This window comes from Salmo salar, chromosome 06 (genome assembly GCF_965601325.2).
Source record: "Salmo salar chromosome 06, fSalSal1, whole genome shotgun sequence".
NCBI classification, from domain to species: Eukaryota; Metazoa; Chordata; class Actinopteri; order Salmoniformes; family Salmonidae; genus Salmo; species Salmo salar.
In genome coordinates, this window is record NC_138296.1 from 72,907,501 (window position 1) to 72,928,633 (window position 21,133).

Genomic DNA, 21,133 nt, shown 5'->3' on the forward strand with positions numbered 1-21,133 from the left:
TGAGTGGTTAGGCATGTTTGCGTGTCCACTGTCAACTCCTTCACTTTATGTGAGTGTATATTTGGAGTGTGTGAGCGTGTATGTGCACGTTTGTGTGTCCCGTTCCCTCTAGCTCTGTCCTCCTGTCCAACGTTGGTCAGTGGTGTGGTGATGTGCTGTCCAGTCAGATTGATCCTTTTTACGAAGGTCTTACACACTGAGAGATCCCACACACTGAGAGCTCCCACACACACTGAGAGCTCCCACACACACTGAGAGCTCCCCCCCGGAGCCCACACACACTGAGAGCTCCCACACACACTGAGAGCTCCCACACACACTGAGAGCTCCCCCACACTGAGAGCTCCCCCCCGGAGCCCCACACACACTGGGCCCCACACTGGGCTCCCCGGCCCCCCCTGGGCCCCCACGCCTGTGGCGACCGGGCGCGGGTGTCATTCACCCTCCGATGATTCTACCACTCCCCAACCACATTGTATCTCGGCATTCTCACGGTTTCCTTTTCCTACATGAGAAGGTTTGTTGGAGAGATGTGCCTAGCTGTTTGAAAAGAACAGTTGGTTAGCAAAAGAGCAAGGTCATGAAGGAATACAAAGGCTCCTCTCTCCCCGCCAAAGAGGTAATTAACCGGCCATCTAAGAGGTGTCAACTTTAACTGCTGAAGAGAGGACCTCCAAACAGACGTCACGTCACACTCCAACGGTCGGCCCTGCCACCTGTGGCCCCTAGGGACTGGCGCACTGGATGGCGCCTTCACACCTGTGGAAACATTTAACCCCCGCCTTACACAAACACCCCCCCAAGTCCCTCCTCTCATTTGCCTTTTCCTCAGGCCTTTTGCACCGTTCAAATGGCAGTTCAACTGTTGACATTTGGACAGGCCCCGGGGACTTCTAATGGAGGACGTCAACCTGTTTAAACGAACAACATTTGAACACCAACCACCCCAGGGGATTCCAAGTGCCGGCTTCCAAATGTTTCCTAGACTTTCTCCTTGGCCTTTTGGGCTCTCAACACAGCCACTCAAAAGGCTGTGTTGGGGACAGGGTGGTAGTTGTAGGGACAGGACACACATTTCCTGTAATGGGCCATTAGCACATGTGGGAATGAATAAGGGTCAAGTCAAAAGGACCCTTCGCCCCCCTCAACCCAAAAAACACACACTACCTCAGATGGCCCATTTGCACCTGTGGGAAGACTCCTTCATACACCCCGCATCCCCACACACACACCTCCTTCCTTAGCCTGCCCCTTTCCCAGGATCCTCCCAACTTTCTCCGTTTCTGTTCTTGTCTGATTTTTTTCCTGAGAGATGGTCATGTTGTTAGTCAGTACAGGCACAGAGCTAGAGAGCTTGTTTAGAGGAATGAAGATACCTGGTCTCCCAATCCTAGATAGTACTTTAGTCTGGATACAATCGCTCGGTAAGTCCAGTCTGTTCTCCCAGTGTGTGTGTGTGTGTGTGTGTGTGTGTGTGTGTGTGTGTGTGTGTGTGTGTGTGTGTGTGTGTGTGTGTGTGTGTGTGTGTGTGTGTGTGTGTGTGTGTGTGTGTGTGTGTGTTTTCTTGAAATGGGCAAGGTAAACAACAGATGGTGGCACTACTTGTGTGTTTTCGTACCCTCTCTATTTCGTTATTGTTGAGATGTTGGATGTAACCTGAGGATGTAACCTGAGGATTGTGTGTTGTTTGGACAGTATTGGATGACCAAGAAATAATCAAACAGGGTGAACAATGATTAGTCTGGACTCCCGAGTGGCGTAATGGTCTAAGGCACTCTATCGCAGTGCTAGAGGTGTCACTACAGACCCTGGTTTCGATCCCAGGCTGTATCACAACCGGCCGCGATTGGGAGTCCCATAGGGAGGCGCACAATTGAGTCCCATTGGCCGGGGTAGGCCGTCATTGTAAATAAGAATTTGTTCTTAAGTGACTTGCCTAGTTAAATAAAATAAATAAATAGTTTGAAACCTTTGAACATTTGAGAAGATGTTTAAGAGGCAATGTTTTGGAAGTTCTTCTTAGCTTGTTCTATTGGCAGTAGGCTAATGTCTGAAACAATGCTCTTCATGGGTTTTTGTGTTGAAGCCTGGTGTCTCAGTGGAGAACATGCTGTTTTGAAGACTACATTGAGTGTACAAAACATTAGGAACACCTGCTCTTTCCATAACATAGACTGACCAGGTGAAAGTTATGATCCCTTATTGATGTCACTTGTTAAATCCACTTCAACCAGAGTAGATGAAGGGGAGGAGACATGTTAAAGAAGGATTTTTAAGCCTTGAGACAATTGATAAATGTATGCAAGACAAGATTGAAGTGCGCAACTCAATATTAGGAAGTTGTTCCTAATGTTTTGTACACTCAGTGTCTATTGTAATGTTCTTCAGTTGGAACTTCTGACTAACCTTCCCTCCACTTTCCATTGCCCTCCCTGACAGGTACCCTCAACAGTTTAGTCATTTAGCAGACTCTCTTATCCAGAGTGACTTAAAGTAGTGTGTGCATACATTTTCATTCTGGTCCCCCGTGGGAATCGAACCCACAACCCTGGTGTTGCAAGCGCCATGCTCTACCAACTAAGCTACACGCGACCATGCATCACAGTGGAGTGTTAAAGCTGTTTGTGTGTAGGGTCACACCTTCATACTAACGTCACTCCCTCCTTCCACTCCAACTCAAACAAGATTTATTAGCATTACAACCTCCAGATAAATATAGGCTGGCCTACAGGCTGGGTAAGGTGGCAGGTAGCCTAGTGGTTAGAGCGTTGGGCCAGTAAGTGTAGGTACAGGCTGGGTAAGGTGGCAGGTAGCCTAGTGGTTAGAGCGTTGGGCCAGTAAGTGTAGGTACAGGCTGGGTAAGGTGGCAGGTAGCCTAGTGGTTAGAGCGTTGGGCCAGTAAGTGTAGGTACAGGCTGGGTAAGGTGGCAGGTAACCTAGTGGTTAGAGCGTTGGGCCAGTAAGTGTAGGTACAGGCTGGGTAAGGTGGCAGGTAGCCTAGTGGTTAGAGCGTTGGGCCAGTAAGTGAAAAGTCGATAGTTTGAATCCCCGAGCTGACAAGGTGAAAAATCTGTCGACGTTCCTTTTGAGCAAGGCCTTTAACCCTAATCGCTCCTGGGTCGCTTTTGATAACGGCTGTGCCTGGCCGTGACTCCACGGTTTAGAGTATATATTGTAAAACAACATGGAGGGTTTCTGCTCGTTTTTATTTCAAAATGGAACATGAATTGCACCAGTGTGTCCTGAAGTTGACGGCTTGATTGAAGAAGAAAACCATTTCCAATGAAATAGAACAAATATAAGCTCCCACCAAGTTGTTATTTATTTCAAAGCATCAGTCCCTATCCCTGACATACAACAGTACCAAAACAAATCTATCCCTGACATACAACAGTACCAAAACAAATCTATCCCTGACATACAACAGTACCAAAACAAATCTATCCCTGACATACAACAGTACCAAAACAAATCTATCCCTGACATACAACAGTACCAAAACAAATCTATCCCTGACATACAACAGTACCAAAACAAATCTATCCCTGACATACAACAGTACCAAAACAAATCTATCCCTGACATACAACAGTACCAAAACAAATCTATCCCTGACATACAACAGTACCAAAACAAATCTATCCCTGACATACAACAGTACCAAAACAAATCTATCCCTGACATACAACAGTACCAAAACAAATCTATCCCTGACATACAACAGTACCAAAACAAATCTATCCCTGACATACATCAGTACCAAAACAAATCTATCCCTGACATACAACAGTACCAAAACAAATCTATCCCTGACATACAACAGTACCAAAACAAATCTATCCCTGACATACATCAGTACCAAAACAAATCTATCCCTGACATACAACAGTACCAAAACAAATCTATCCCTGACATACAACAGTACCAAAACAAATCTATCCCTGACATACAACAGTACCAAAACAAATCTATCCCTGACATACATCAGTACCAAAACAAATCTATCCCTGACATACATCAGTACCAAAACAAATCTATCCCTGAAATACATCAGTACCAAAACAAATCTATCCCTGACATACAACAGTACCAAAACAAATCTATCCCTGACATACAACAGTACCAAAACAAATCTATCCCTGACATACATCAGTACCAAAACAAATCTATCCCTGACATACAACAGTACCAAAACAAATCTATCCCTGACATACATCAGTACCAAAACAAATCTATCCCTGAAATACATCAGTACCAAAACAAATCTATCCCTGACATACAACAGTACCAAAACAAATCTATCCCTGACATACATCAGTACCAAAACAAATCTATCCCTGAAATACATCAGTACCAAAACAAATCTATCCCTGACATACAACAGTACCAAAACAAATCTATCCCTGACATACAACAGTACCAAAACAAATCTATCCCTGACATACAACAGTACCAAAACAAATCTATCCCTGACATACAACAGTACCAAAACAAATCTATCCCTGACATACAACAGTACCAAAACAAATCTATCCCTGACATACAACAGTACCAAAACAAATCTATCCCTGACATACAACAGTACCAAAACAAATCTATCCCTGACATACATCAGTACCAAAACAAATCTATCCCTGACATACAACAGTACCAAAACAAATCTATCCCTGACATACATCAGTACCAAAACAAATCTATCCCTGACATACAACAGTACCAAAACAAATCTATCCCTGACATACAACAGTACCAAAACAAATCTATCCCTGACATACATCAGTACCAAAACAAATCTATCCCTGACATACATCAGTACCAAAACAAATCTATCCCTGACATACATCAGTACCAAAACAAATCTAGCCTATATTGTTAAACACCACTGCCTTCTTTAACTGTAAGTCATTGAACTTCCTTCCCTCTCTCTCCTGCCTCCGTAGCGGTGTCTAACCTGGATGAGGAGAGCAAGTGGACGGTCCACTACACAGCCCCGTGGCACCAGCAGGAGAACGTGTTCCTGCCAGGTAGCAGACCGCCCTGCGTAGAGGACCTCCACCGCCAGGCCAAGGTCAACCTCAAGACTGCACTGAGGGGTAAGGACCATGACCGCACTGAAAAACGTGACCAGACACACCCATACAGACACACACACAAATACAGTGTTTTTGGAATGTCACCGACCACCCATTGCATTTCACCCTCAATATCTCTTGATACTTTATTGATGTTCACGACGTTACGACAACGTTGTAAAAAGTTTTATAATAAAATAAAACGTCCAAAGCGTTTGTTTGCCTAGCTGCACAACACACCCGTGTTAAGCCCTCCTGTGGTGGGTCCAGTGTCTTTGAGGGGTGAACATCAAAGGTTCCCCCAAAACAGCAACAACTAGTCACTTCCTGGTCTGTTCCCAAAGAGAAAGGTTCAGCTGTGGGAAAAGGCATGGGGGAGCAGTTGACTTGGTGTGGGTGTGGATGGGGTTGGTCTGTGCTAGTTTGTGTTGATCAGTGTAAAGGACCAGACATGCGGTCTGCCGTTCGTTCACTTGCTGACGGCACGGTGTTATAGAGTCTGACTGCCAACATCTTTGACCGTTTCTAGAATCTGGTTGCACTCGATTTTCAAAATGTGCCTGGCATTCTGTTCAGGGGTGCTAAGTTCTCTCGGCCGGCATACGTGATTGGTGTATCCGTTCCTTTAAAGAGGTTCTCTGGTACTTTTGTGTACTTTTTAGCGAGTAATTCTGAAAGTAGCACTGACTCATGAGCCAAAAGTGTGTACCACATCACATATGTGCACCACGTTATTGCTCTCTCCCTGGCTCTGCTGTGTGAGCGTCTCGCTAACTGTCACTCAAACGGTGAGGGGCTGAACCTCATTGGCTGCCTAGAACTCAAATTGCTATGGAGCTGGCCCATGTGGGGGAAATGTAGGGAAAATGGCTCTGCACAGCTGCCAGTAAACAGTCGCTTTCAAACTAAGGATTACGTGGCTAATTGAGGTAAGACTTGTAATTCTGCTCATAGATTATGCATGTATGAACTTCACATTGGCACATCCAGCCCAAAGCGGGAGGTTTAAAAAAAAAAAAAAACGTAGTAGTGGCCAAAGTTCTGTAGCATGTCTTTAAGGATGGTGTGTGGGGCGGGGGCTTGTTATTTATGTGCTAGGTGAGCTTGTGTGCCAAGCAGATAAAGGGAGAAAAAGGAGGAGAGAGAGAGGGGGAGATAAAGGAGAGGAGGGCAGAGAGAGAGAATAGGAGGGGGAGGGACTGAAGACAATAGAAGAGGTAAGCTAATGCATAGAGTGTGTTATTAATTCACCTCCACTAAGATAATGCCACACACACTGTCTTTGTCCTTCTGTCCCATTGTCCTGGTTCTATGTGAGGTTATTTTCCATGTAATATGGCACACTCCCGCCATGCTACACACCGCATGGGTAATGGTATCCTTTGATCAGTCGCCACCGTCCTTCTGAAAGAGCCCTTTCAACAGGTGTCTGGGGAGACTGCCTGTGCTGGTCAGTCTGTGTGTTTAGCTGCTGCACCCATGTTCTCTTCCCATGAAGCCGCTGCTGGGATGCTCTGTTTCATCATTTAACTGGTCAGCCTACAGTCTGCTAGAAATAGAAGCGGTACACAATGTATACTTTCAAACTAAACCCTGTACAAAGCTGTAACACAAGGGGACCTAGAAACTGGCCAAAGCGCTGTTCTCTGGCTGACCAGTCTGGTTAGAGTCAGGATATGAGTTGGTATAGAGAGAAACGTATCTGAGAGCAACGCATAAGGTCAATCCACCACCGTGCCCCTGCTCCTGTGCTTATGAAGCCCCCTCTCATTAAATCTATGTCACCCCCGTCGGCCATATCACCAGGACAGAGACACAAAGAGAAGTTAGGGAAAATTCAATATCAGACCCTGCTTGGGTCTCAAACCAATCAATATGTAATCAGCTGCTGGTGTCATCGGCACCACGCCCGAGTCTCGCAACAGTTAGGACAGGGTCATTACCCATAATGCCATTCGTCGGCACATTCTGGTGTCAGGTTGTGGTCGTATGCGCTCAAGGGTGACTGACTGGTAGGGAAAGCACAAACATGTTGCATAATATCAGACACATTATAGTCAATAGTGTTTGAATGATTTGGATCGATTTGATCGAACGTGTTCAATTAGTACCTCGCTCTCTTTCTACATCATTCTGGGATGGTGCAATGTGACCATAGCAATTAACCTCCATATTTCCCCTTCAGCTAAACTCCAGCCCCTGTTCTGCTCGACAACAGTCCTGGAAACGGGAACTGTCTAACACCTATTCCCCTCCTCCTCGTCATCTCAAGTGGCTCTAAAACCCTTCTATTCCAGATCACAGGCGCGAACACTAACAGCCGTCAGTAACTAGCTGCTCCATCAGGCTCCATTAAATGACAGTATTATACATGCAGGCAGCGCCTCAGTCCCTGAAGAGACCTACTCTAATTAGCTATGTAGGCATTAGGACATGAAAGAGGAAAGTAGTCTGTAAGGTGTAGCTTCGTAGAGGGTACGAACACATCAAGCCACTCCTTCACATGAATATGACAATGGGCAGATTTACATTTGTACATCAGTGATTTGACTAATTAGTTGCGGGTATTCAACACAAAGATGACAGGAGTAGCGGATGTCTTTGTCGCTATACACACATCAGACGGAGATGGCAGAGACTAGAGAAATTAATAGGCCTATTTGGTCGCTGTGGTAAAGAGCATTCGGTGTAAATTATATATTTTTTATTTAACCTTTATTTGGGCTCCCGAGTGGAGCAGCACTCTAAGGCACTGCATCTGTGCTTGAGGCGTTACTACAGACCCTGGTTTGACCCCGGGCTATATCACAACCGGCGCACAATTGGCCCAGCGTCGTCTGGGTTAGGGTTTGGCCGGGGTAGGCTGTCACTGTAAATAAGAATTTGTTCTTAACTGACTTGCCTAGTTAAATAACGGTTACATTTTTTTAAATTAGGCAAGTCCGTTAAGAACAAATTCTTATTTTACAATGATGGCCTACCCCGGCCAAACCTTCTCCTAACGACGCTGGGCCAATTGTGCGCCGCCCTATGGAACTCCCGATCACTGCCGGTTGTGTTACAGCCCGGGGTCAAACCAGGGTCTGTAGTGACACCTCTAGCACTGAGATGCAGGAGCCCCGAATTTGAAAGTATACACACAAAATGAATATAACAGTTGAAGTCGGAAGTTTACATACACTTAGGTTGGACTCATTTAAAACTTGTTTTTTAACCACTCCACAAATTTCTTGTTAACAAACTATAGTTTTGGCAAGTCGGTTAGGACATCTACTTTGTGCATGACACAAGTAATTATTCCAACAATTGTTTACAGACAGATTATTTCACTTATAATTCACTGTATCGTAATTCCAGTGGGTCAGATGTTTACATACACTAAGTTGACTGTGCCTTTAAACAGCTTGGAAAATCCCAGAAAATGATGTCATGGCTTTAGAAACTTCTGATAGGCTAATTGACATCATTTGAGTCAATTGGAGGTGTACCTGTGGATTTATTTCAAGGCCTACCTTCAAACTCAGTGCCTCTTTGCTTGACATCATGGGAAAAATCAAAAGAAATCAGCCAAGACCTCAGAAAAAAAATTGTAGACCTCCACAAGTCTGTTTCATCCTTGGGAGCAATTTCCAAACGCCTGAATACCTTTGTGGATACACCCGTTCATCTGTACAAACAATAGTACGCAAGTATAAACACCATGGGACCACGCAGCCGTCATACCGCTCAGGAAGGACACACGTTCTGCCTCCTAGAGATGAACGCAAAGGACCTTGTGAAGATGTTGGCGGAAACGGGTACAAAAGTATCTATAGCCACAGTAAAACGAGTCCTATATCGACATAACCTGAAAGGCCACTCAGCAAGGAAGAAGCCACTGCTCCAAAACCGCCATAAAAAGGCCAGACTACGGGTTTGCAACTGCACATGGGGACAAAGATCGTACTTTTTGGAGAAATGTCCTCTGGTCTGATGAAACAAAAATAGAACTGTTTGGCCATAATGACCTTTGTTATGTTTGGAGGAAAAAGGGGGAGGCTTGCCAGCCGAAGAACACCATCCCAACCGTGAAGCACGGGGGTGGCAGCATCATGTTGTGGGGGTGCTTTGTTGCAGGAGGGACTGGTGCACTTCACAAAATAGATGGCATCATGAGGGTGGAAAATGATGTGGATATATTGAAGCAACATCTCAAGACATCAGTCAGGAAGTTAAAGCTTGGTCGCAAATGGGTCTTCCAAATGGACAATGACCCCAAGCATACTTCCAAAGTTGTGGCAAAATGGCTTAAGAACAACGAAGTCAAGGTATTGGAGTGGGCAGAACTGAAAGAGCGTGTGCGAGCAAGGAGGCCTACAAACCTGACTCAGTTACACCAGCCCTGTCAGGAGGAATGGGCCGAAATTCACTCAACTTATTTTGGGAAGCTTATGGAAGGCTACCCGAAATTTTTGACCCAAATTAAAATGTTTTAAAGGCATTGCTACCAAATACTAATTGAGTGCATGTAAACTTCTGACCCACTGGGAATGTGATGAAAGAAATAAAAGCTGAAATAAATAATTCTCTCTACTATTATTCTGATATTTCACATTCTTAAAATAAAGTGGTGATCCTAACTGTCCTAAAACAGGGAATTTTTACTAGGATTAAATGTCAGGAATTGTGAAAAACTGAGTTTAAATGTATTTGGCTAAGGTGTATGTAAACTTCCGACTTCAACTGTAGCTTGAAAATCGCTCTGATATGGACATGTATATAGCTATAGAATTAGTTATAGCATTTTAGATATGCTATCCAATCATGCATATATAAATATTATTTAATTAGAATTGATTAAGTTATGTATAATTAGTCTAGTACATAATATTTCTACATCTTGTTAGTAGATGATGTGTTATTTAGTAGCTGATCTAGTTAGTGGTGCAGATATGACGAAGGGGCCCCTGGTAGCAGTGTGTTGGCTGAGTGACTGAAGTGTAAATAGCCACTGAGGGAGGGAGGAGGTGTTTGAGAGAGAAGGATGATTCCACCATCTGTGTGTGACAGACTGGAAGGGATACCCCCTCCTAGCTCCCACACACACATGCATGTACACACGCACACACCACACACACACACACACGTAGATTAGGAACACACACATCTCACCCCTCACAGCGGGGTCTAATGAGAGAAGCTGTCAGCGCTGTCAGGGGCTGCTGCTGAGGCAGGGCCTACACACACACACACACACACACACACACACACACACACACACACACACACACACACACACACACACACACACAGGCTGCTCGTCTATATGCTGTGTGTCTCTGAACAGCTGCCTGGTATATTGCACAGGTCAGCTCCTCTGCTGTTCCCTGAGGTGTTGAGCTCTCGACAGGTGTAGACACCACTACCAGGGGTGTAGACACCACTACCAGGGGTGTAGACACCACTACCAGGGGTGTAGACACCACTACCAGGGGTGTAGACACCACTACCAGGGGTGTAGACACCACTACCAGGGGTGTCAGTCTGTGTGTGTATTAAGTGTGTATTAAGGTTTGTGTAACCCATTCCCTCCCTCTCTCTTCCAGAGTGTGACAAGTTAAGGAAGGATGGTTTCCGTAGCTCCCAGTACTACTCTCAGGGCCCCACCTTCTCTGGCAGGGCAGAGTCCCACAGCAGCCTGCAGGATGATGAGGACTACACAGACAAGAAGGTAACACACAGCGCGCGTGCGCACACACACACACACACACACACACACAGCGCACACACACAGCGCGCGCCCCCCCCCCCCCCCCCCCCCCCACACACACACCCACACACACACACACCACACACACACACACACACACCACACACACACACACACACCTCAGCACCCATAGAAAAATAATTGCACACACCAAACTGGTATCTGTCTGCCCTCCAGTGGTTTGAAGCAAAAGTGCACCACCTCTCTGTATTTTCCTCTAACATTGCCTGCACCACCTCCCCCCACCTCTCTCTCTCTCATTACATTGTGTTGCTGCCATGGCTGGTTTCTCATGCGTGTACAGCCACTTAGAACTGTTTATCTGACAGGCCCTGATAGGGAACACTTGAGAGATTTATTCTAAATATGTAAATAGCATTGTTTTGATATTGGTTTAGACTTGGTGGAGCTGTTTTCACTCTAATGACAATAGACAATTTGAGAATTCCATGTGACTGGCTGACACAGTGACAGTATGACATTATTAATTATCTTAAAACTAGCCTGTGTGGTAGAGTGAGAGGTGGTATGACTGAGCTCCAGTTCTGGAACGTTAGGACTAACACGTGAATTGTCAAATAGTCAGAGAAGCCTTTTCCAGCACGCCCACTTTTCTCGCATATCTCCAGCCCCCTCACTCTTGTCCGCTTTTCTCTTCTCCATATTCCCACTCCTTCTGTAGTCTCTCCTCCCTCCACGTGACTCGTCCAATCGTGGGGGTCCTGATGGGGTCAGACGAGGTTGTTGAAGGGGGTATTTCTGTGGTAGAATGAGGTGCTTCTCACCCCCTAACCCTGCTCTCTGTTGTCCCTCTCTCCAAACTGTCCCCTCTTTCCCTGGCCTGCCCCCACAACTCCTTTCGCTCTCATCCATCCCCTGCTTTTTCCTTTGGCCCAAGCCACCCTCAACCTTAACCCCCTTCCCCCACCTCTCTTGTTGCCCCCCTCTCCTCACCCCTGTTCTGTTTTCTCCAGGCTAGTGAGCCTAACTCTGGTTGACAGCAGCTCCCTAGCTCAAAGGGGAAACTGGGTTACTGTTTAGACCCACAATGGCCCCTAATGGTGGGGGCAACTCTGAAGGCAACAACACAACACACTGCTGGCTTCCTCCTCCACCCTGCCCTCCTCTCGTCCCTCTGACGAGCCCGTGTTTGAGCTGGTGTAGTCTCCCCCCACCCGTTGGGACTGATAACATGCCTGCTCAGAATCTACCTGTAATTCTGCATTTAGGAATAGCGTGATGGTGATGTGGTGGGAGCTTCAAGAATTTCCCACTAACATTCTAGAATGACAGTGGAAGGTTAGTGAGATATAGGTGGGACATAACAGAGAGTAAACTTTCCCTGAGATGTTTTTACTGGACGGGTGGCACCTTGTCGAGTAAGTTCAAGTGAAAGTGTGTCAGGTTGTGATGCTGTTGGAGAGGTAGGTATCTTTTGTTTTGAGATGGAAAAAGGAACCAATGTATTTAAAAAAAAATATTCTGGAGTATGTGTCGGCCTGTTTGGTTGATGCCCTGGGTTCTAGAGAAAGCCCAGGTGCTGCAGTGAGAAGTTTGGTGGCGCTGCTCTTCTCGTATCTCTGCAGTGTAGATATGATGCGCTCAGATTGAGAACTCACAGCCCGTCAGCACAGTTTAACGCATGAGAGCATCTCTCTGTTACTCTCCTTTTGTTATCTCATTCTCTCACTCCTCCTTGCTGTCAGTTTGTCGGGGTGTGAGGGTGTGCATGTCAATGTGTGAATGATTGACTGTGAAACATGTTTATAGACTCTCTGGCTCAAAGGTCAGATTGCTGCAGTAAACATAGTGGTGTGTGTGGGTGTTTGGGCAATAATGAACACAATGCTGGAAGAGGTTTAAAGCGTTCATACAAAGGATGGCAGACCCAGTGGGGGCAGGTGCAACACACACACACACACACACACACACACACACACACACACACACACACACACACACACACACACACACTCACACTCACACTCCCTCCTACAGGCTCAGGTGTGTTTCTTCAGGCTCAGTATGAAGCTCATCTCTCCTCTTTCCCTCTCCTTCCCATCTCTCTCTCTTTTATCTCCCTTCCTCTCTACTCCTTTTCATTCCTGTGTACCCGTCTCTTCTTTCTTTTCCTCTCTCTCTCTCCTCTCCTGCAGTCCATGGCCTCGTCAGCGGAGGATGACAAGTCCCTGCACCCAATGAGGCCCCAGACCCCCCAGGAAGAGGAGGGGATAGATGAGTGTGACGGACAGGTGCGCTGCTACAAGGCCCCGCCCCTCCCCACCCCTGAGGAGAAGATGAGGATGCAGGCTCAGGCCGTGCCCACTGACGTCATCCCTATCAACGTCACAGGTAGGCCACGCCCCCCATAGTGACCATTGTATGTCCTAGGTTGAACATGCCCACAATTACCGATGCCATTCAACCAATGAAATAGGAGTCTTGGTCTTGAAGCGATCCTTTTTTCGCCTCACTTTTAACCCCTCTGTGTGTTGGAATGGACATACTGGGAATTGCATCCACATGCATAGAGCGTTGTGTTTTCTGTCTGTAGGTAGTATTATCTTCCCCCTGTTTTTCTTCCATATTATTATCTAGTTCTCTGACCATCCCCCTGCTAAGTGTGTTTTTGTGAGCGTGCTCAGTCCATCCCAGTGTTAGAGAGAGTGAGAGAGATTGCAGTCAAAGGTCAAAGCAGCTCCATGGCTGTATCTCAAACCATGGGGCGCCTGACAGAGACCGACACCTACGACACACACACTACACACACACACAGACATACACACACCACCACCAGGTGATGGAGATAACCACATGTCACCTCAGGACCCAACACAGACACCGTACTGCTCTGTCTCCCACCCACTAACACATCAACTCTGCTCGTGACATCTGTCACTCAGTAGTCAGTCTGAGACTGCCCCCCCCCCCCCCACACACACACACACACACACACACACTTTCTCTCCCTCTAACTATCTCTGTCAGCTCTGGCTCAGTGGTGTTTGTCCTGTCCTCTGACTCAGTTTGTCGCTAGCACACACACACGCTACAGGGCATAGAGAGAGAGCTGTCGGAGGCGAGATGCTGCCACCAAACACTGTGAAGTAGCACAGACAGCCCCTAACAGTATCAATACACAGTTAGTGTTAACATGTATTTGAATACATGTAATTGTGAGACCTATTAAATCCGCAGGCTTCTTAACGCTGATTGGTTTAGAATCAGTGTTTGGAGTTAACAAAACGTCATATCTCATCAAATGAAATAAAAAAAGAGTGATGTTTGAAATGTGAGCGTGTCTGTCTGACATATATACAGTCTGTCTATATGTCAGTTTTCATATCACTTTCTCTCCATCCATCAAAAAGAGCAGAGTCTGAACTAGTTTCACACAGTCAGAGCAAGACACTGATCTGTCTGTATGTTTGGTCTTGTATGGCTGTGTGGGATACTCGCTCTCTTTTAGTTTCTGTGTTTATCTGTGTGTCACCCCCCCTGTCTATGTTATACAGCATGCTTTTCTATATATATATGTGACTGTCTACTCTCTCTTGTTCTGTCACTCTGCCTGTCTCTAAACTCTGCATGTATGAACACAATTGCACGTGTGTTTGTATCACTAACGGGCTGGTTTTTGTTTGCCGCTGTTCTGCCTGCCTGCTCTCGCCCTCCCGGCCACTAGGGGCAACGTTTGACCGGCAGGCCAGCATCCGCCGCTCCCTCATTAACACTGACACAGTCTCCCGCCGGCCCAAGAAGGTCAAACGCAGAAAGACTATATCAGGGCTGCCTGACAACATCTGCACCGAACTAGGTATGGTATATACCCAGAGCTGTTCTGCATCCCACTCTCACTAGTCCTCCCACCCTTCCCTCATCCCTGACCCAGACAGCTAGTCCATCCACCTGCCTGCCTCACCTCTGGCTGGTTTAGTGACTAGTTTGACTCCCCCTCATTGTTAAGTCTACCGTAGAACCACCACCATTGCTCATTCTCAAAGTCCTCTTCCCTATTCTAGAATTTCTACATCTGCTTTCTCATGCTAGAATCTTGACATTTGACATCTCTCTTCTAGAAGCTCTTCATAAGCCCCCCCCCTGCCCCTCATAGTAAAATCTCTACTGGCATCTGTCATTGTAGGACCTTTACTTCCTCAAATCTAGTAGTCCAGAGTCTGACATCACTCCGAAACACTCCTTTTCCCATGACCCCCATGGGCCCGGTCTCTGCGCTGTCCTCCTTCCTTAGCCATGATAAGTGTATCTAATGTGAACACAAAAAAAATGTAATATCTGGTGACATACGGGAACGGCGCTGGTAACAAGTCTAGTGAATCTAAATGGGCACTTATTCGTATGTGTTAATCGCTGGGATACACTGATAATCTAAGCATGCCACAGTGTGTCCCACACACCCCACCACAAAACCCCGCATCTAATCCCAGCATTCCTACCACAGATGTCATTCTATCGTCATATTTCCACAACTGTGTAATGCATACTCGCCTATCATGGGGGAGTGGGGTTGGCTTGAGGCCAATGGAGGGAGGGGGAGATTGATGGGAGAGGTTAAGTAGGAAAGGCTATATGATGTTGGGTGAATGGACAATATTGGTTTTCTGTCACAATCAAAACAAACACACAGTCAAGAATACATGTCCTATTGTGGATTTTACTGTGAAATTGGTCTTAACCCGAACCCACCTCTCCTCTCCTCTGTCTCCCCAAGGCTTAGAGGATACGCCAGACGAAGAGGGCCTGAATGTTTCCATTTCCCACCCCTGTGCATTTGTCAGCTGTTGTTATGATAGCCCCACCCTTCTAACACCCCCTGACCTTTCACCCCTAATCCTCAGAACAGATGGGCTGAGGAACAGGCAGAGGGGTCAGGGTTCCTCACCCCTGCTAATAGCTATGTGCTACACTAAGTTAAGCTAACTCTATTAAGGTATGGGTGACTGGGGACTCTCCTTGCGTTAAGAGAATGTCATCTCGCTGTAGGATGAGATCAGTGCAGCTGATAGGCAGAGCTTTGAAGCCTTATTATACAGACAGACCGGTGTGAAAGACCAGACAGACAGGCTTGGAAGTCCTGATTACTGTTAGATGGTAAGTCCCTTGCCTCAGTGAGTGAGATACCCAGGCTGTATGTGAAGTAGAAACCTGCAGCTTAATCTATCTAATACAGCAGTGCTGTCACTCTCTGCCTTAGGGAGGGGAGGTGTGTGTGTGTGTGTGTGTGTGTGTGTGTGTGTGTGTGTGTGTGTGTGTGTGTGTGTGTGTGTGTGTGTGTGTGTGTGTGTGTGTGTGTGTGTGTGTGTGTGTGTGTGTGTGTGTGTGTGTGTGTGTGTGTGTGTGTGTGTGTGTGTGTGTGAGCGTGTTTAGGGAGCATGAGCATCAACAGGCAGCCAGCACAGATGGCCGATGCATCAGATATCCTCTCCTATTTTACACCAGATCCTTCACTTTGTTTATTTATGTACGGGTGTGTGTGTGTGTGTGTGAGCTGCCCAATGCCTTACCAGCTGCCCACACCCTGAGGACCATTCTCTTTCTGATCAGACGGAGCCAGAGTAGGAGGGAAAGCATAGTGGGAGTCTTCCTTCTGGCGTCTGTTCTCTTCTCTCTCTGTCCCACTATTCCTCTCTCCATCTCTCTTTCTCACCCTCTCTCTCCATTTCTCTTTCTCTAACTCTCTCCATCTCTGTCCTAATGAAGACGACCAGCGGTTATTAGCGCATCAGACGGGGCTGCAGAAAATCAAATTAATTAGCCTCTTAGACACAGCTAATCTGATCGACAGCCTGCCAGAGAGAGGGGGAACAAGGGAGAGGAAATTAGAGAGGGAGAGGCGGAAGCTGGAGGTATTTTGATTGCTTATATGTTAAACCTCTCTCTCTCTATCTTTCTCTCTTCTGCAGTGGTGAAAGGACGTGGGGGCGAGCTCCGGCCACATTCCATGTTCATCCCGGGACAGTATTCCACATTGGGAAGAGTCGGGAGCGTCAACTCAACGCTCAGACATTCCGAGACAAGGGACTCTGGTTGCCAGACTGAGGAGGTGAAGATCGTTCCACCGTCCATGCGAAGAATCCGGGCTCAACGGGGACAGGGAATCGCAGCCCAGATGGCCGGAATTTCCACTTCCTCGTCTACAGGAAGCATCTCCGTCTCCAGTAGCGACGGCTGTTCTGGAATGCTGGTCCTACCCCCGCATCTGAATGTAGATGCCCAGCGTTTCCACAGTCTTCCCAGACCCGGGCCAAGGGTGTCTCTCAGTGCTGAGCCCATCTACAGCAGCACCCCCATCAGGCTGGAAGACCACAATGCACCCCAGAGGCAGATTGGCAAACTGCAGGTGGACAACACCGTGGTGCATCTGAGAAACGCCCCCAGGACAGGTACTCTGCCACGGCCCAAGTCTCAGGAGGTGCGGGGGTCCCAGACAGGGGACTGGGGTGGTGGTCCGGCATGTGTGGTGTCCCCCCACGCTGCCTACTCCACATCCCTCATCCCCAACGCCACCATGTCCTGCTCTGCCGAGGTCGTGACCCTCCATACGTCCTCCAGCCAGCACCCCCAGACCCCCAGGCCTCTCAGTCTGGCCACGGGCACCAGCATGGACCCCCTGAGCTCCACCTCCTTCACCCACAGGACCAACTGCTCCGCCCGGGCCACCTCCACACCAATACATACACATCCCCAAGACGGAGGGTTGACTGCCCCGGCAACGCCCAGCGAATCGGGCCGCTCGGATGGCAGCCTGCACAGCCACACAAGCACCATCGCCGTGACGACTCCGTCCTCGGCCGACGACCAGTGGTCAATCTATGACACACCGGAGAACGTGGTCCTGCCCCGGCGTCCTCTGACCTCTAGCTGCTCTACTCCCATCAACCATCTGAACAGCAGCATGGAGCTGTCGTCCCGCACCGACTCCAGCTCCCTGTACTCCCAGGACAACGACGGCTACTACACCTCCATGCACCTGGACTCTGGCCTGCGCTCCAGGAGCCATGGTAGCGGGCAGGGCCACGGGGTGGTAGCCAGCCGGACTGCCAGACACAGCATGTACGAGTGCCGTGAGCTGCCTAGCCACGAGGAAGATTCTAACAGTCTTTACAGCGACCGCTCACTGTCCCGCAGCATCTCTCTCCGCAAGGCCAAGAAGCCGCCGCTGCCCCCGGCCCGGACTGACTCCCTCCGCCGCAAGCCTGGCGGGAAGAAGCCCCTGGGTGGAGTTAGTGCAGTTAGCGTGAGTGCTAACGGATCAGTGCTGAACGAGACACTGATCGCTAGCCTGCAGCAGAGCCTCCAGATGGGGTTGAGAGATCGAAAGGAGAAGGGCGTGTCCCCCTCCTCGCCCTCCCACAGCCCGTGCAGCGACTACGAGGACCCCTGGTTGCTGCGACCACGGAGCCAGAGCAGTGTGAGCGCCACCAGCTCCGCCACGTCGCTAGCGGCTAACAACACTAACAGTGGCGTAGTGGCTAATGTGTACTCGCTCTGTCATGTGACGCCAGCTCACAGCGACACCAGCAGCCTGCGGTCCGACTATGCAGAGTCCTGGGGCTACTACATGGATTACCCCCGTAACCATGGAGACCAGGGGCCGCAGTCCCCCTCCACGCACCAACACCACCCTGCTGCTAACATTGTAGCGGGCACACACCCGAGGGGTCTGTCGAATGGAAGTGGGGGTCTCCACAATCACATCAATATCCAGGCCTCGGCCCCTCCAGCCCAGGAGGGAGGTGTGGCAGTCAAGCCCAAGACGGCCACCTCGTCCCCGGACAGGATCCATAGACTGACCTCCCCCTCCAGCGGCTACTCCAGCCAGTCCAACACCCCCACGGCCGGCACCCCCGTGCCCTCCTTCATGCGGTCCCACTCCCCCTCAGGACGGCCCAAGCCCAAAGTGCCAGAGAGGAAGTCTTCACTCCTGTCATCTGTTTCCATCTCCTCCTCCTCCACCTCCCTCTCCTCAAACGCCTCTGACTCTCTCAGGAATTCTGGCCCCCCTCCTCCTCCCCCTCCTCCCCTGCCTCCCACCTCAGCATCCATCAGCCCCCCACCTCCTTTCCCTGCTCCTCTCCCCCCATCCAACCCCAGACCTCCCCCTCTGCCCCTCGCACCCCCGTTACCCACAACCCCTCAGGGCACCCCCATGAGCCCACCCCCTTACTCCACCTCTCCAGACTTCCCTCCCCCTCCTCCTCCAGATTCCCTCATCCACCCCAGCCTCTCCTTCAACGGGACCCTCAGTCCTCCTCCTCCTCCCCCTCCATTCCCCTCCATGGTCCCCTCTCCTCCACCACCTCCCCCCCTGCCTGCCCCTGCGCCACCCACAGCCTCCCCTCTCACCCTGAAGGCAGCAAAGAACGCTCTAAAACCAGCTACGGTCACTAACAGCCCAGCAGCCAAGGAGGCCGGCAAGTCCCCCATGCCCCTGATCACCCCATTCGCCCTGCAGAGTGTGCACCTCCGCTCAGTCAAGCAGCCAGAGGAGCAAGTCAACGGCAAGGTGGAACATACTAAAGCTCAGGAAACGGGGGGCAACCAGGCCTGGGCCCTCAAGCCCCATACGCCGGAGAAGATTAAGCAGCAGGAGCATCCCACCATGCTGCCCCTGATAAACTGCACCAGTCCAGAGGAAATCACCAAGGCCTCATCTGCTGTGAAGAAGCTCTTCGCTGAACTATGCTCAGACTACAGTGATTCTGAGGTGCTGCCAGGGGGCGCCATCACCAACGCTAAACCTAAGGTACAGAGCCTGTCCAACAGCTCAGCCCAACCAGATCAGGAGGGGGAGCAGTCACCCCTCCCAAGCCTCATGGAGGAGGCAATCAAAAGCCCCCCAGTCAAACAGAAACCCTCAGTGGCCTCCAAGAAGCCCAAACTATCCCTCGTCACCCCCCAGTCTGTGGTGGGAGAGGAGACCACCCAGACTACCACCACACTGAGCCCCCAGGATGAGTCAACCACCACAGAAGAAGACCAGGTGGACGCTAAAGTGAGAGAGGCAGAGACGAAAGAGGAGGAAAATGAGGAGAAGGAGCAGGAGGAAGATGAGGTTTCAGAGAGTTCCTCAGCCCTGACAGAGAGTAGTGGACCTTCCACCTCCAAGGTGAGCCAGGAGGAGACCCAGCCTCCGGCCACCGTCACGCAGGAGACAAGCCTCGCTGAGGGGCAGCAGCGGAACAACAGAGAGGCTGAGGAGGAAGAGGAGGAAGATGAGGAAGAAGATGAGGAAGATGGGACCAGCAGTACCACTGGATCAGTCAGCTCTAAGGACGACGAGAGTGGTGAGTTAGATTTCATTTATATTATTAACAAAAAAAGACTAATTAAATTCAGATAAACTTGCATAAAGTTGAATGTTTTGAAGAAACAAAATGACATTGAGGCAGCTTACAATCAAACTTTTGGTTTCTGAGTTCGAGGTCCAGTCTGTCATCATTGGCAGCTATTCAGTGCTGACTGAATTCAGTGCTGACCTGCCAGTCAGTGCTGACTGGTGGCAGGTGTTTGTTAGCTGTGCTGACAGTTTGCGTTGGCTGAGGTAAAAGGCAGTTGAGAGAGGTTACATTGCTAGACATTAGCTGCGCTTAAGGCTAGGGGCTTTAGCTGGGGTTTCCAGCTGTCCCTTGGTCCTTCATCAAATCCCACTTCAAGGCAGGACAAAGGGCAGGTATTGGGGCCAGCTTCCCTTAAGCTAGTCTTAGACTGCCTGCTGTCTCTCTGACTGTGAAGGTATAGAAACGGTTTAGACTGAAGGCAAGGTTAAGCAACACAATACAGATTCCCTTTATTGAATGTGATCAAAGGTTTAGGATATTGCTGGAAGGATGCACAAGGAAGGCCTCCCTGGATCTCTGGTTTTAAAAGGATCTTGAACTTGTTGTGAGTTGAATTACATCTAGAAGAAGATGCCATCAGGGCTGGCGGGAGTCCGGACTGGCCACTTTATGGGATTTTAAATTGTGTCACATTTGGGGATTTTAAGTATAATCATTGGGTCTGATTGTCTCTGCAAACAGTGCCCTAAAAATAAATGGTCTCAAAACATAGTTTGCCCATTTAGTGCTAATGTAGCATGGTGCCGCCTGGTTGTTGTCTGTTCTGTGTCATTGAGCTAGCCAGAGAGGCATCATACCTGCCTGCCTCCTCCTCTTCCCCTAAGTGAGAGCTCAGCTTAGTGAGGGACAGCACTGCGGCAGATGCCTGGATTTATCAGCTCTCTCAATTCAATTCAAAGGGGCTTTATTGACATGAGAAACATGTTTACATTGCCAAAGCAAGTGAAATA

The 21,133-nt window shown here is 48.7% G+C and overlaps 1 protein-coding gene across 10 annotated transcripts in view; it reads left to right on the plus strand.

Annotated features, from left to right (window-relative positions):
- Positions 1 to 21,133, plus strand: part of nhsl1b (NHS-like 1b) — a 169,076-nt gene that overhangs the window by 136,930 nt on the left and 11,013 nt on the right. For 9 of the 10 annotated variants that reach the window (XR_014392732.1, XM_045720942.2, XM_045720941.2 and 6 more), the window contains exons 2-6: positions 4,941 to 5,093; positions 10,658 to 10,782; positions 12,978 to 13,173; positions 14,507 to 14,638; positions 16,746 to 20,129. Coding sequence is in view for 9 of the 10 variants with exons in the window: in XM_045720942.2 (XP_045576898.1) it covers positions 4,941 to 5,093; positions 10,658 to 10,782; positions 12,978 to 13,173; positions 14,507 to 14,638; positions 16,746 to 20,129 (3,990 nt within the window). In the remaining variant the exon portion in view is untranslated. The remainder of the gene's footprint in view (positions 1 to 4,940; positions 5,094 to 10,657; positions 10,783 to 12,977; positions 13,174 to 14,506; positions 14,639 to 16,745; positions 20,130 to 21,133) is intronic. The other variant, XM_045720938.2, reaches the window with a different exon arrangement.